This window comes from Schistocerca nitens, chromosome 11 (assembly GCF_023898315.1).
Source record: "Schistocerca nitens isolate TAMUIC-IGC-003100 chromosome 11, iqSchNite1.1, whole genome shotgun sequence".
In the NCBI taxonomy this organism is placed as follows: Eukaryota; Metazoa; Arthropoda; class Insecta; order Orthoptera; family Acrididae; genus Schistocerca; species Schistocerca nitens.
The window spans coordinates 107,722,574-107,738,541 of NC_064624.1; the positions used below are offsets into that span (position 1 = coordinate 107,722,574).

General features: G+C 40.5%; 1 protein-coding gene across 1 annotated transcript in view; it reads right to left on the minus strand.

Annotated features, from left to right (window-relative positions):
- Positions 1 to 15,968, minus strand: part of LOC126212672 (pleckstrin homology domain-containing family M member 2) — a 282,889-nt gene that overhangs the window by 121,018 nt on the left and 145,903 nt on the right. Inside the window, exon 13 of the mRNA XM_049940093.1 lies at positions 11,665 to 11,931. Within this exon, the coding sequence (XP_049796050.1) occupies positions 11,665 to 11,931 (267 nt within the window). The remainder of the gene's footprint in view (positions 1 to 11,664; positions 11,932 to 15,968) is intronic.

The following is a 15,968-nucleotide window of genomic DNA, read 5'->3' on the forward strand; positions in this document are numbered from 1 at the left end:
GGGGTAACTCTGCACAAATATAGGCATTCCGAGGCTGTCTTAAATTTGTATATTTATATAAGAGAGATTCTATTTCCGCAGGAAGTCTAATCTGTGAACAGGTATATGTGTGCGATATCTGCAGATTACACAACCGTAGACAGCTGGAAACACTGAGCAACAGGGGACAAGCTAGGTAACACGTACTAGAATCACAAAAGCTATGACACCGATATACATATTGCACAACACAATGTAGAAGACGAAACTTCCCTCATTGTGTGACCTACACACTACACGAATATACTGTGGTACAATAATGTGTAAATGCAGTAATACTGTTTCCTGGCCCAGCAGCAGGGATTTTAACCCCACCGCGGCCACATTCCGAATAACTGTGCGACACGGTTTCCGACCCGACACCGACTGTGGCGTCCTGCGAAGGGTGAGAAAATACGATTACAGCCGAGTCGATACTACTGAGAAACAAGTTAATGTATACGGATGGGGAGCCGACACTGTTTCATTGCCGTGCTGAAATATTTGAGGTACTAGTTGAAATGGAACAAATTCTGCTACCAGTCACAGCACTGCCGAAGTCCAGTCAGAGAGACACTATGGCCTGCTTAAAATTTACATGTGATTTCCTAAATGTAGCCTCTTCACTTTACAGCAATTTTTAAACAACACATTTTTTTCTCTAATCAATACATACAATGAGTGATAGTCTAAAACACGCCTCAGCATAAATAGAGTTTGAGATGGTGGACCTGTAACAGTACTACTTCTGTAATTTTATTAAGTAATAGAAGAACTTTGCCAATTTGGGAGCAAACTACGAGACGACAGCAAAAGTGAAGACGGTACAAAATGCAGACTGGCAACAGCAACAAGAGCTTTCTTGAAAGAGGCGGTTGTAAACAAAGCATAAATTTAAAGTGCAAGGAAGACTTATATGAAAGCAAGAGTCTGGAGTGTAGCCTTACATACCAATGAAAGATGGACAATAAACAGCATACAGTGAAGAGAATGTGAACTCGGGAAATGTGGCGATATGCAGGAATTCTGAATGTTAAGACGTGCAGAATGAGTAACCGGTGAAGAGGAAATGGATAGAATTGTGCAAAAAAGCTCTTTATAGATCAAACTGACAGAAAGTGAGGATAAGCTGACAGCACACAATCAATCTGGTGCTTCAAGGAATCATCAGTTTGGTAATACAAGAAAGTGGGAGGGCAGGATGCGGGCGTAGGAGGGGTATCTGCAGTCCACACTGGGTACCACATCATAGATTTGTCCCTGACACTTATAGGAGTGGGCACACAATTGACAGCTTACGGTCTAGGCTCGACCATTTACAACGCACGTGTGCTTTTATTCACTAAAATAGTTTGTAAACAAAAATTATTCTCACACGGTAGTTGTGAAAGTGATGCCAATGATTTTAGTTTGATATACACTTCTGTGGACGCGGAGCTTGTAAGTCATTTAAATGCTTTTATGATTTGCTTGTTTTGTGAGGGTTTTCATTCTCTCAGTTTGTGTGGTAAGTTCAAATTTGAGATCGCAAAATAAAGAAAATCGATCTTTTTTTAGCAAAGGTACTTTGTCAAAAATGTTTAGAGACAAGATCTTATAAATTCAGTTTTGTTTTTGATAATTAATTTTGATAGATATAACTGTCATCTTCTGGGCTTCAAAAAATTTTCATTACAAAATGTGTTCATAGTAACTTAGAATGTCATTCCATTTTGTCATTATGGTGGATAAAAAAAATCACATTATACGAAGGTTTGTCAGAAATAAAACATTTATAATAAAAATACATCTTGTGCACATGGCTGTGAGCACTCACAAATGACTTTAATTCTTAAAAATCACAATATACAGTAAATGCGAACGGGCGTTTTACTGTATAATGTGAGCATGTGGACACAGCCATGTGCACAAGAACCTTTTTAACTGTAAATGTTTTATTTATGACAAACCTCTATATAATGTGCTATTTTTTATTCACCATAATGACAATGTGGCACAATAAATGCATTTTATAATGAAAATTTTTTGAAGACCAGAAGATGACAGATATATCTGTCAAAACCGATAGTCAAAATAAAGAAAAGTTTATGCTACTGATAGTTTTTTTGCCAAGTGAAACATAGATTGCTCCTCCTAATTTCTCAATATGAGAGAATTCAATCAAAGGTACTTTGATTGTTAAAAATTTGAGGGAATGGGCAGAGGCGATAACTGTTTAGGGTCCAACACCGATTCATTAAAGATCCACTACATGTGTAGCTGAATTTATGTACCAATTTAAGTGTATTAAATTATAGTTTCTGTCACGATCAGGATCTCTAATCAGTTACATGTGTTTACAACACGGAAATGACCGTTACACCTGTTATAAAATCGTGAAACTGCAATAGCATGTTCTTGGATGTGGCACTCTTTCCAGAACAGTTTCACATTTTTTAATTATGTAATGCAAATACATAAGCACCTATTTTGAATCAAAAATGCCCAAGAGAATTTTCTTTTGCCTATTTTGTAACTTCTTACAGCAACGTATTTTCTTTCACTGTCTAAATGTTTTGAATGTGTAATCCGAGTCAGTATCGGGATCATTGTTTCAGATTAAACTGCGATTACTATGCATCCTCATGCGATACAAGCGTTCTATTATCAAGTGCGGCCCAATGCGAATACGTTTTCTGCTGCAAGAACTGGTCCACAGAAGTCCCAAGCAAACATTTACTCATTTGTACATATGTAAATACAACTATTTACAAATATTTTTTCTGCATAATTCTTCTTCTCTAAGTTGAAGGGATTTTTTTATTCTTGATGCAATAATACCAGAAAATTCTTTCGGTATTACTTTGTGATTACGATGATGGTGATGACGACGACGAATCTGTGAGCTGTTTCTCTGAGCCTGAACATGACAAGGCTGAAGAAAGTAAATAGAATAAATCATTTTGATATTACTGCCACTTTAATGACAGTTGATGAGTGACTTATTATATTTCGGGTGTGTTTCTCTAAGCAGTATTTGCCTAAAAATTGAAAGCAATTTGGAGCAAAATGCAGCTGCTATAGTAGAATATAGAAATTTCTGTTTGCATGCATTTGAGGTGTAAGCAGGAAGTATTTGATGTGTTTGCGGGGCTGGTGGGGACTGGAGGGGGAGGAATGACAGAGCTCTACACCAGTTCCTAAACTACATACTTCCGCCACTGGGGAAAGGAGCAAAGCTCACTACAGTAAGCAGGTTCATGTAGATGTATGTTGCTGCTGTCCTCTCTCTGACCGTTGCAATGTTTAGTTTATCCCTGATTCAAAGGAGAGAGGAGATTTTAAATGCATAAAATTTACTTTTCCGGAGAATCAGTACACTCATATATCCTACCACAGGTATTTAAGTTCTACCATGTCGTTCCAAATTTTCGATCGCTGCATTTAGTTCCCAAAATGCCATGACTGGTAGCAACAGTTTGTTCCAAACTTTTACCTGAACATGAGAATCAATCTGGACACATTGTTCACCAGCTGGTGAATGCTTCCCAAGTCAGTTTTGATAAACAGATCAAATCATCACATTTCAAATGTACAGCAAAAGACTACCTGACTAGCTTACACAAAAAATGGGCAAGAAACTGAATTTTCCAGCTACAGTGACTCGGTCACGAAAGAGCCGGAGACACTATCGTTATCACCGGGTGCTCGGAGCTCCCGATCGAATCGCATCCTCCTAGTCTAGATTGGGTAACTATCACAACTCTATATAAATGCCAGCAGCTTCCTCGCTGCAAGAACAAACATAACAATACTCTGCGAGTCAAATTTCCAGGCACTACTCTTGCTGGCTGGTCCCACAATTTGTTTTCCAAAGCACTTCCCCATCTGGAAATCAGGTTTCAGAAACCACAGGGAAAACGGACACACTCGAAAACATTCAGGAAAGGTATGTGTGCAGTGGGCAGGTACTGTAATCTGCAACTAGTCAGTTTTCCTCAAAAGGAAAAAGTATTCAAATTCTTAAAAACACTAAAAAATAGCCTCTATGAACAATAAGTATAATAGCCTCATTCATTGCATAACCATGTTTTTAGGAAAATTTTTAAAAAATCTGGAATTAGGAGCTTAAAATGTTACAAAATTGAAGATAGGGAGGAAACCAAACAGAATTACAGTCCACTGCTTGGCTTTTGCAAATGGCTTTGCAATACTTTCAGCAAATCTAACATGGACAATTATTCAAATCCTAAAGAGAAAACTGTTAACGGAACTTGCTGAAGAATTTCAGCTGAAAAAACTGAATTCATCACCTAAAATAATGTACCAAAATGTAGAGAAATAAAAATAGATAAAATAGAAAGGGTTAGTAAATTCCAATATCTTTGAGAAATTAAACGGAATGGATCTGAAAAATCTGCAGCAGATGTAAGAATTAATAAACTGGCAACACGGCGCGGTTTAGCTGAAAATATTTACAAAAAGCAGTGCATCACTAGAAATACAAAACCAAAACACTATTCACACAGAGGTTTGTCTCTCAATATTGAGTGATAGAGCCTGAACACAGCATCTTCTATACAGTAAGAGGGAATGTCACAGGACTTGTCTTATCACTGCATCACTCATTCCTACAGAGCTGGACTAAATAACAATGGAAATCCCAGGCTAGAATGTACAATAATCAGGAGGGACAGGTAAGCACTCATCTTTCCTGCGATTTTGAATGGAAAAAAGGAACCGCACTGAACACACGAGGTTGCATTTGTCCGCCATTTTAACCAAATTTTTCTCAAATGTGCTTTAATTACATACAATGCAGTGTGGGTACATTTAATACTAGACAGAGGGGTGATGTACGAAGTCTTACTGTGTCTCAAATACCTTTTTCATCCATTACGATTCTTTGAACTGGACAATTCTTCTCTTCTCCCTTTTCACAGAAGAGGTAAGTAAACATCTGTGAAAAACAATCCACAGTTTTGGTGCATTAGAATTGTCTATCTAGTCATTTCCAACTTTTGAAATTGAGGAAAAGTTAAATGTTGTTTGTGTGCCGTCAGTGACAGCTGAACTCAGATGTTTTGCTGTGACCGTATTGTGAACTGAACAAACTTGTCGTCCCTACATTCCAACTCGTAAAGCTGTCTGCGTTGAAACTGTCAGCATATCTCACTGGCTCACACTGTGCCCATCGGTAAGCTAATTCCTACTGCCTTGCGAACATCCGACCGGCAAGAGATTTTCAATTCCAAAGTAACAGACAGTTCAATGGCACAATGGGACCAAAGAAAATTGTGAAGCCAATCCTGAGGACTTAAACAGCTGATATGAATCTCAGTTTTCATCCTAGGGAAAAATGAAATCTAGACCACAAATAGTTGTGCCACAGCAATTAAGACGAATGTACTAGCTGCCACAAATGAAGCGAGGCAGTTAGCAGAAGCGTACAACAACAATAATCTATGCTGTTGTGATTTTGGGCAGAGATAGATGTGCTGCTCCACACCATTCTGAAATTGTCACTGTTCCGTCACTTCAGAACTTTTTAAAAACTGAAATGCCTCCAAATTGTGGTGTTACGTATCACTCTGGAAGAGTTACGTGTGTCCCTACGGATGCAATACTGACGAATAATACTCTCACACGAAAGAAAGATAAAACAAATTACTTTCTAGGAGGACACAACTATTGGGTGAATTTATTCCTTTACGAGCACACCGAGTACCAGACCGATGGGATGACAATCGTAATAATTTCACGAGAGGACATACCTGTGAGGACACGATATTGGAGCTCAGAAGTTGCGTGAATCATTGTCCTTTGTTACAGAAGCTTGTTGTTCCCAGAACAGATATAACAATTCGTATTGAAACAGATGACATTCTGAATTCTGCACTCGCACATAGTGTTTCTGAGTTAAATGCAACGATCAAAAGCTTTTGTCATCTGATGGCCACTATATGGGCTATCCGCTGGTGCACAAACCTTAAGGCTAAAAGTAACTTTCACACAGAGTGTTACTACCAAGGAACATAGCTTGATGGAACTTTGACTGTACATAGAAAGAACTGTTACAGTTTAGTACATGAGGCAACCTAAAGAAATATGAACAGAAATGACACATTTATTCAAAGACAACAAATATACTGAGGTCACAGTGATTTACGAGAGTCCCCCGGACGTGATTCTTAACAGGGTTTGCAATTGGCAGAGGCAGCAATGCACATTCTGCAATGTGCCCGTGTGTTGGCCACAACGGTGGTAAGATACAATATAGCAGTGCCTATGTTATTCTGATTACGAAGCAAGGTTCCTTTGGACACGCGTGCAGGTGGTAAGAAGTTCTCATCTTAGGACATTCTATTCCTCCACCAGCGCTGTCGAGGACTACGGGACGGTCGTCGGTACGAGCGGACGTACCATAATACGTCTTCGCAATACATCCCAAATGTACTCGATGGGATTTAAGTTGGGGGAGCGGGTGAGCCAGTCTATTGGTGAATACCCTCACGTTTCCGAGAACTACAAGATTCGTGCAGTTCGTTACGGTCACTCACTGTCATCCATTAAAATGAAGTCGAGGCCAAATTCACCGCCGAAAAGACGCGAGTGGGGATGGAGTACAGAACCTTCTGGACCACCAGAATGATCACGTTCGACAACATTCTTAGATGCATTCCACATTCCGACCTCTCAACATAAGAGAGTACATAATACATCTGGAAACACTGTCAAATACGATCATTTTGGTGGTCGAGATGCTACGGTGTGGGGAGGCATAATGTTGCGCAACTGTACTGACCTCCAAATCTGTCAACACAGTACACTCACCAGTCAATATTACTGTCACACTCTGTACATCTTTTCACAGGTCCGTCCAGCCCCGACTTCGCGTTTACAGACAGTGAGCAGCCACACCAATGGCGCAGGTGGAGTAGCTGTCGGGTCGAAAAGATATTTGGCAAATGGGCCGGCCTGCCCGTTCTCCCGACTTAGCCCCACCGAGTACATGTGGGACGTTTCGGGGAAACGTACTGCGGCACTTCCGCGCGCACCTCTACATCTACATCTACATCAGTGGCCAGTAACGAAGTACAGTGCGAAGCATACGTCTGCAGCTGTGGTGACTACAAACACTATTAACAATCACATTCCACCTATCTTAATGTCTACAGGATCTTCACAGTTCAAGGTGACTTCGGTGTAATTACTGTATTTGCACTTCTGTTCAACTCACTGTGTATTTCTTTCAGTTGCCTTCCGGACTACACCGTAGCAGTTCTTTCTACGTACAGTCAAAGTTTCATCGAGCTACGTTCCTCGGCAGTGATGCGGCACGTGAAAGTTACTTTTCTCCTAACGTTTTGCCCACCAATGTATATACGAAAAGTGCCACAATAATTGCAGAAGAAAAGTAGAAATTGTTCTATTGCTGTTCCTTCCACCATAAAGAGTACAGTGAAGAGGGAGTGTCGTAGCACTGTCGCTATTCACAATATATATAAATGGCCTTGTGGATAACATCGGAAGTTCACCGAGGCTTTTTGCGGATGATGCTATAGTATATTGAGAGGTTGTAACAATGGAAAATTGTACTGAATTGCAGGAGGATCTGCAACGAACTGACGCATGGTGCAGGGAATGGCAATTGAATCTCAATGTACACAAATGTAATGCGCTGCGAATACATAGAAAGAAAGATGCTTTATCATTTAGCTACAATATAGCAGGTCAGCAAATGGAAGCAGTTAATTCCATAAATTATCTGGGAGTAGGCATTAGGAGTGATTTAAAATGGATTGGCCATATAAAATTAATCATCGGTAAATCAGATGCCAGACTGAGATTCATTGGAAGAATCCTAAGGAAATGCATTCAGAAAACAAAGGAAGTATGTTACAGTACACTTGTTCACCCACTGCTTGAATACTTCTCACCGGTGTGGGATCCGTACCAGGTAGGGTCGATGGAAGAGAGAGAGAGAGAGAGAGAGAGAAGATCCAATGGACAGCAGCGTGCTTCGTTACAGGATCACTTAGTAATCGCGAAAGCGTTACGGAGATGATGGATAAACTCCAGTGGAAGACTCTGCAGGAGAGACGCTCAGTAGCTCGGTACGTGCTTTTGTTGAAGTTTCGAGAACATACCTTCACCGAAGAGTCGAGCAGTATATTGCTCCCTCCTACATTCATCTCGTGAAGAGACCACGAGGATAAAGTCAGAGAGATTAGAGCCCACACAGAGGCATACCGACAATCTTTCTTTCCACGAACAATACGAGAATGGAATAGAAGGGAGAACCGATAGAGGTATTCAAGGTACCCTCCACCACATGCCGTCAGGTGGCTTGCGGAGTATGGATGTAGATGTAGAAAGAGGTGAAGGCTCCAATTGCTACACACGAGGCTACAGTCAGTTAAGAGGCCAAAGAACAAGCATAATATTTAATCTTCAATGACAGCAGTATGTCAAATCTTTACTTTGCGATCCATTGAGAACACTACAAAATGAACAACAAAAACAGGCATACGTACATTATTAAGCCTAGTGAACACGTACTGTCCGGCAGGTTTACTGCACACTGGACTGTGACTCAAACCCAGACCTCATATTTTGTAGGAAGTTCAGCTACTGACCGAGCCATCTGCAAGACCAGAGCGTGCCTGCGGAAATCGTCTGCGGGGCCCCGAGTCGCGAGTCGTGCCGGGACGGCAGAAAACTAGTTCACAGTCACAATCCGGCACATAGTTTTAATGTGTCGATACGTTTCGTAACCGTGTGCGACTGACTGTGGACTGAACGATTTGTTCGTGTGCCGGCAATGACGATCACCCCATTCGGACATGCAGTTTCAGTGTTTCTGGAATAATACAAATAAAATGCTACAATTCAATGAAAAAGTTGCTACCCGAGTGTCAGTGTGTCGCACAAATTAAATGACAGTCTGTCTAAACCTTCGAAGCAGTCTCTTATCTGACTAACAACACGAGAGCAAAACTGAGAACAATAACTTTTGCAGGAATGCCATGTTGACTACAGTCAACTTGACAACTGCACAAATTTAAAGAATTGTTCAAATTTAGAGAATACAATGAAACTGAACAACACGAAAACTTGGCAATAACTGGTGCCACTGCAAGAGAAGTATATTATTATGCTTCCCCGTAGTCACGAATCACAAGAAGTGGAGTACTTCATCCTACATTGAAAACGTGGCACAATGTCATGTGGATTTACCTCGAGGCAAACTATTTTAAATTTCCACGAATCTTAACTGAAATACACAAGGACCTTCATTTATCCAATGATATCTCAGCTGCTCAGACGTCACAGTAAAGACTGTGACGAGTGAGGGCTAAAGTGAGCTCTTTTCAATAGTGAAAACTGTGCGATTGTAAAGAAATTTCAAATGGGATAGTGAGTGGTCTGGGTGATGATGTACATCAGAAATTTAGTACATATATGTCCTTGGCATTACACATAAGTCATCTAAAATCTGCTCCAATGCCTCTAGGGGAAGAACAGTAAGGATCAAACACTGTAACCTTACGGCGACCGTCATTTTGAATTGTCGTGGTCAGTGGACGTTAGCACTAACTGTCAATTTAGTGAAAGATTAGCGTGATCATGTTATCTGTATGTTTTGGAAAGCACCAAGCGTTGGTAACAATTTTTTCCATATGCACCACTAGAAAGAGCTGGCTCTTACATAAGGTGTTTTGGATTATTGCATTTATGTTCCTTTCTTTGAATTCACTCAAACATATAATACGCAGCAACTCAAAATTTGCTCTTGTGCGTTAGCATTTCCAACTTCTGGCCGTTTAATAATCAAAAGCAGCATAGACCACAGGTTTGACAATTTAGTGACAATGTGATTAGTGTACGGTATTCCAGTAAAACTGTCAGTTCCTCCACACCACTGTATCACATAATTTATTTTGGATGTTCAGTTCAAGTAAACTCAATTTGAAGAGTTGCCAGATATGCCTCAGAAATCCAGTGTCAAAGGCCACAAGTGTTTGTCCAGAATACACTGTCATAAGGAAATTAACCTCAGTGTTGTATTAATCATGCTACATCTTCAACAACAACGACACTTATCCAAAACACCAAAAAGTCTTATTTTTTACACTCATAGTTCTGGTGGCACTTCAGTTTTTTGGGCACATCTGTTACTTGACCACGAGACTATTACAGCTTTGAAATTCACTGTATATTAACTGAACACAAAAATAAAATGTCTGATACAGCAGAATAGAAATACTGACCTTGTTATTGGAGTAAAAAAGAACCTGAAAAATCCCATATTGAGACATCCTACCCACAATGGACCCTTTAGTAGGGAGAAGGGATGGGATGATAGTTATTAAAAAAAATAATTAAAATATGATTTCAACTTCTGTCATTTGTAATAATCTATGTGAAAGAATTTAAATGTGATAGATAAGATTTAGCAGGCAGACACAATGAGTGCTGACGCTATGAAACACCAAAATCGTTAAACACAGGGTTTAAAAATGATGAGAATGTAGCTTGAAAATAACTTTTATATTTGGGAGTGGTGTAATTAGTACTTGTTATACTTCAGTTTAACAGCATTGGATAAAGTATAAATATGGTTTCCATTTGAATTACCTTTCAATGTATTTTACACTATGGTAAACACATGTTGACATTTTCTCAGTCCGTAGGAAAGAATTGGGTAATTCCTCGATTAAGGGACAACAGTACCTCACAATACGTTCAGTGGGTCCCAAAAGTAAATATTCCACAATATGAATGACAATGCATTTAAAGTGCCTGTCCTAAAATTTGCTCATTTTATCCTGGGGTGTCCACCATTATCACCCATTAACTAATACTGGAGGCATCTGTTCAAGTTCCCAATTAGTTACACTAAAAAACGAGGACAAAGTTTAACATTCAACCGACAGCTTGTCAACAAATGACCAATTGCTACAAACAATAGAATATTAACTGCCATTATTGAGGAACATGTAAGTCAGATTGCCAAAATAATACTGCCTCTTTGGTGTAAAAAATGCTACAAGTAATAAGCAGACTTTTCTTCTCAAAACTAGACACAAGAAAAAAGACAAAGAGGAAGGAAGTGGAATCTATCCACACGACAGGTCAACGACAATACTGCAAGCAGTAAATACACAAATACTGTAATAGGCTGCAGATCTGATTCCACATAAAAATTATATGAAGACAAAATACTAAAAATAGCCAGCCCTGCACAGCAGCTGAATAACTTTTAGAAAGCAGAACAGACAGAGCGCTACACAAATGAAATTGGCAGCAAATTCATACTGAGATTCCCTATTTGGATTTACGAGCACCTCGCACTAGTACGATGGCAGATTTTACCCGCCGTGCACACAGAGCCCTGTCAGGCATTTCGCGACAACTGCCATTTTCCGCAACACTGGCAGTCGACCCCCCCCCCCCCCCCCCCCACACCCAGGCCTGTCCTGGCACCTACAGCACGACGCAGCGGCGGCAGTACTCGCGGAATGCGGCCACCCCATCCGGATGCGGCACGTTCGCGCCCGCCTCCTCATCTGCCGAGCCCGTCCCTTTCTCCGGGACTTTCCGCACGCTACCCTCCGACCGGGGACGACCCGTGACGCGCCGGGGAGCCTCCACGACACTCACGTCCAGCTGTGCCTTGAGGCGCGCCATGTCGTCCGCCGACACCTCCGCGACTGCCGGAGCCGTCGGTCCGCCCCGCACCGGGAGCAGCAGCCGCGCCCTGGGGCCGCCGGGGACCTTCTGCGAGGCGGACGCCCGGCGCGCCGCCACGTCCAGGTGGCAGAGCAGCGAGCGTGCGCAGTCGCCGTCTGGCGTCGCCAGGGCCAGTGGCGGCAGTGGGTGTGTCACGGGATCCGGAACCAGGATCAACGTCTGCAGCCGCGGGCCCGCCTGCAAATGTCAAACGGGCTATAACATTGCTTTTCTGATGTATTATGTTAAGAAAGATGGTAATGTTATGTCTAAGAAGAATAATTATTAGATAATTAACATATTTTTGTTGTGGTACATAATTAGAAATGCTTTAACAGTAATATACGTTCCACTGTTAAGAAGTAAGTATTTAAAAACAAAGATGATGTGACTTACCAAACGAAAGCGCTGGCAGGTTGATAGACACACAAACATACACGCAAAATTCAAGCTTTCGCAACCAACGGTTGCTTCATCAGGAAAGAGGGAAGGAGAGGGAAAGACGAAAGGATGTGGGTTTTATGGGAGAGGGTAAGGAGGCATTCCAATCCCGGGAGCGGAAAGACTTACCTTAGAGGGAAAAAAGGACAGGTATACACTCGCGCGCGCCCACCCACACACACACACACACACACACACACACACACACACACACACACACACACAGACACAAGCAGACATTTGTAAAGGCAAAGAGTTTGGGCAGTGATGTCAGTCGAGGTGGAGGTAAAGAGGCAAAGATGCTGTCGAATGACAGGTGAGGTATGAGCGGCGGCAACTTGAAATTAGCAGAGGTCGAGCCCTGGCGTGTAACGAGAAGAGAGGATATACTGAAGGGCAAGTTCCCATCTCCGGAGTTCTGACAGGTTGGTGTTAGTGGGAAGTATCCAGATAACCCGGACGGTGTAACACTGTGCCGAGATGTGGTGGCCGTGCACCGAGGCATGTTTAGCCACAGGGTGATCCTCATTACCGACAAACGCTGTCTGCCTGTGTCCATTCATGCGAATGGACAGTTTGTTGCTGGTCATTCCCACATAGAATGCATCACAGTGCAGGCAGGTCAGTTGGTAGATCACGTGGGTGCTTTCACAAGTGGCTCTGCCTTTGATCGTGTACACCTTCCGGGTTACAGGACTGGAGTAAGTGGTGGTGGGAGGGTGCATGGGAGCCCCGGTGTGTGTATGGTTATAATAGTGGGAAACATTCCACGTAGGAAAAATATATCTAAAAACAAAGATGATGTGACTTACCAAATGAAAGTGCTGGCAGGTCAACAGACACACAAACGAACACAAACATACACACAAAATTCAAGCTTTCGCAACAAACTGTTGCCTCATCAGGAAAGAGGGAAGGAGAGGGAAAGACGAAACGATGTGGGTTTTAAGGGAGAGGGTCATTCCAATCCCGGGAGCGGAAAGACTTACCTTAGGGGGAAAAAGGACAGGTATACACTCGCACACACACACATATCCATCCACACATATACAGACACAAGCAGACATATTTAAACTTTAAATATGTCTGCTTGTGTCTGTATATGTGTGGATGGATATGTGTGTGTGTGCGCGCGAGTGTATACCTGTCCTTTTTCCCCCTAAGGTAAGTCTTTCCGCTCCCGGGATTGGAATGACTCCTTACCCTCTCCCTTAAAACCCACATCCTTTCGTCTTTCCCTCTCCTTCCCTCTTTCCTGATGAGGCAACAGTTTGTAGCGAAAGCTTGAATTTCGTGTGTATGTTTGTGTTTGTTTGTGTGTCTATCTACCTGCCAGCGCTTTTGTTTGGTAAGTCACATCATCTTTGTTCTTAGATATATTTTTCCCACGTGGAATGTTTCCCTCTATTATATTCATATCTTGAAATAAGTATTTATTCTCATTTGACAAAAACACCCGCTGAAATCATCGTCATTGTTGTCGTGCACAGTGTCTCATCACTTGCAAAGTCTGCTTGGTACAAAGGCCTCTCTACTACTTCAGTCTCTCCACCACCCCTCTGTTTTTAAGCTGTGTTTACACAGGCCATATTTCCATATTTTACAGATATGTACAACTGCAACACTTTCGTCGTTATCAATGCTGCAATGTGGCTGCATTAAACAGAAATATTATGGGATGGCCTTTGCCAAAACAACTGTCTGCATTCTGTTCTGGTGTTTCTTCATTTTCTTGGCAACGAAACTTTTTTTTTATTTTTTTTTTTGCTATAATTTTTTTTTTTTTTTTTTTTTGCTATAAGATCAGAAACCAAAGACAGTGATTCTGTAATGAATGTAGAATCAAAAATTATCAGTCCTGCCATTGCTGAAAGGAGGCCAATAAAAAGGGATAGGAACACAAAAAATTATACTATGTGAAAGAAAAGTGTACTAATTTATAATTATAGCTTCAGGTTTTTAGTTTTTCATTACTAAAAATATAATGTTATATAAATTATTTTGGATTTGGTAAACAGATTTCTTGCAAAACCTAACATTCATTAAAAATATATGACAAAAATACTAAACATACCAAGAATCTGGAAATATGTTATTTAGGAGTAGTAGCTTTAAACTCTCATAAAAGAATAGTATCACTATTAAATTTTGGCCAGTCTTCTTAATAAATAAAATATTGAAAAAAAAAATCACAAAAATGGCTGGCATTCTAAGAAACGGCAAGTCTATGTGTACTCAGCTGTCAAAGTGTTAAAATGATTTTCTATCAAGACCACATAAGTGGAAAACCAGTACGTGTAGTCCTTCCTCCAGGTAAATAAAGGTGGTGCGTGAAGAAATAATCATCAAAATAGGTGGTTAAATTGGACAGCATAGGATTTCTGTTGATATGCTGTAAACATGCTCAATTTATATTTATTTTCTGGAAACATGAAAGTATGTTTGTAAGAGGTGATATTTTTCAATTGGCACATACTGCAGCAATTCTTCTTCATCCTAATGTTGTGTTATGGTCGCAGGATAGGCTTTTATTTATTTTCACAACCTTACACTTTTTAAAAATCTTATTTTGTGTTTTTGGACAGAGGCTCTTTCTGCTATGAGTAAACTTTGCTGTGTGTTTACAGTCTAAACAGTTTGTGTCTCACAGTTTCAAACACAAACATTAGAAACCAGTCCACAATTCATCTAAACACGCGTCAGAAATTAGCTGACTATTGGATTCAATCTACTTCATGTACACCCCTCCTCCCTGTTGATGACTATGTAGAAAAGTAGGTAAAATATTCATTTGTGATTTTTTTTGTTTTGTTACATGTTGAACTTTTTGGTAATACACTTATTGTGCATTACTTTCCACTCTTCCCTTGTTAATGCCAACTGAAGAACATATTATGCTATAGCAGTCCCATTAACATTAAAAAAGAAAGGGTATGAAATGTTTGCTGGAACAGTTCATTTCACTTCTCCCTAACCAGATACAGCCCCCCCCCCCCCCCCCACCCGAAGAAGAAGAAGAAGAAGAAGAAGAAGAAGAAGAAGAAGAAGAAGAAGAAGAGGAGGAGGAGGAGGAGGAGAATATGCCTGCTCCCCTTCCATTTACTTTTACATTTATATGTTAATATGGATTACACTTGACTTGAAAATTACCTAGTTTAACATACAAAAATATAATTTTTTATATCAATTTACATATCATCTAACGAGTGAATATGATGGCAATGTTGATCATGTGCATCAAAACCACCTATTCCCTTACTGTAATCAGTGATGCGCTTAGGTTTTAGCTGAAGACTTTCCGTTCTCTCTTTATACTTCATAGACTGGCTTGTAATGAATGGTTGGCAGGATATGCATTGGTTTCTTGTTGATTCATCTGACTGCTAAAATTATATTTTCCAATACAGAAGTCAGATGGCCTTTTTTGAGCACTGCATTCTTCAGCTCGATCAGTGTGTTCCTCCCGTTTGGTCTTACGGTTCCAACAGCACAGATGTCTCTCTTCAATAGTTTTAGAAACAATGTAGGGGAACTGTTATCCATGTATCTAGTTCTCAATTCATCCAGTGAAGTTTCAGACAAGACCAAAATTATCTCACTTGCTGGAATTTTCACAGAATGTTCTCCCTCAAGACCTGCATAAATTTTAAACATCAACCAGTATCTTATGAGCATAATTCATATACTTTCAAACCATATCTTGCTCTTTTTGAAGGATTGTTTTACACTTGCAGTAGTGTGTACCTAAACATCAGACTTTCACCAACACAAATATTTTTTTCCAGGGTTATATA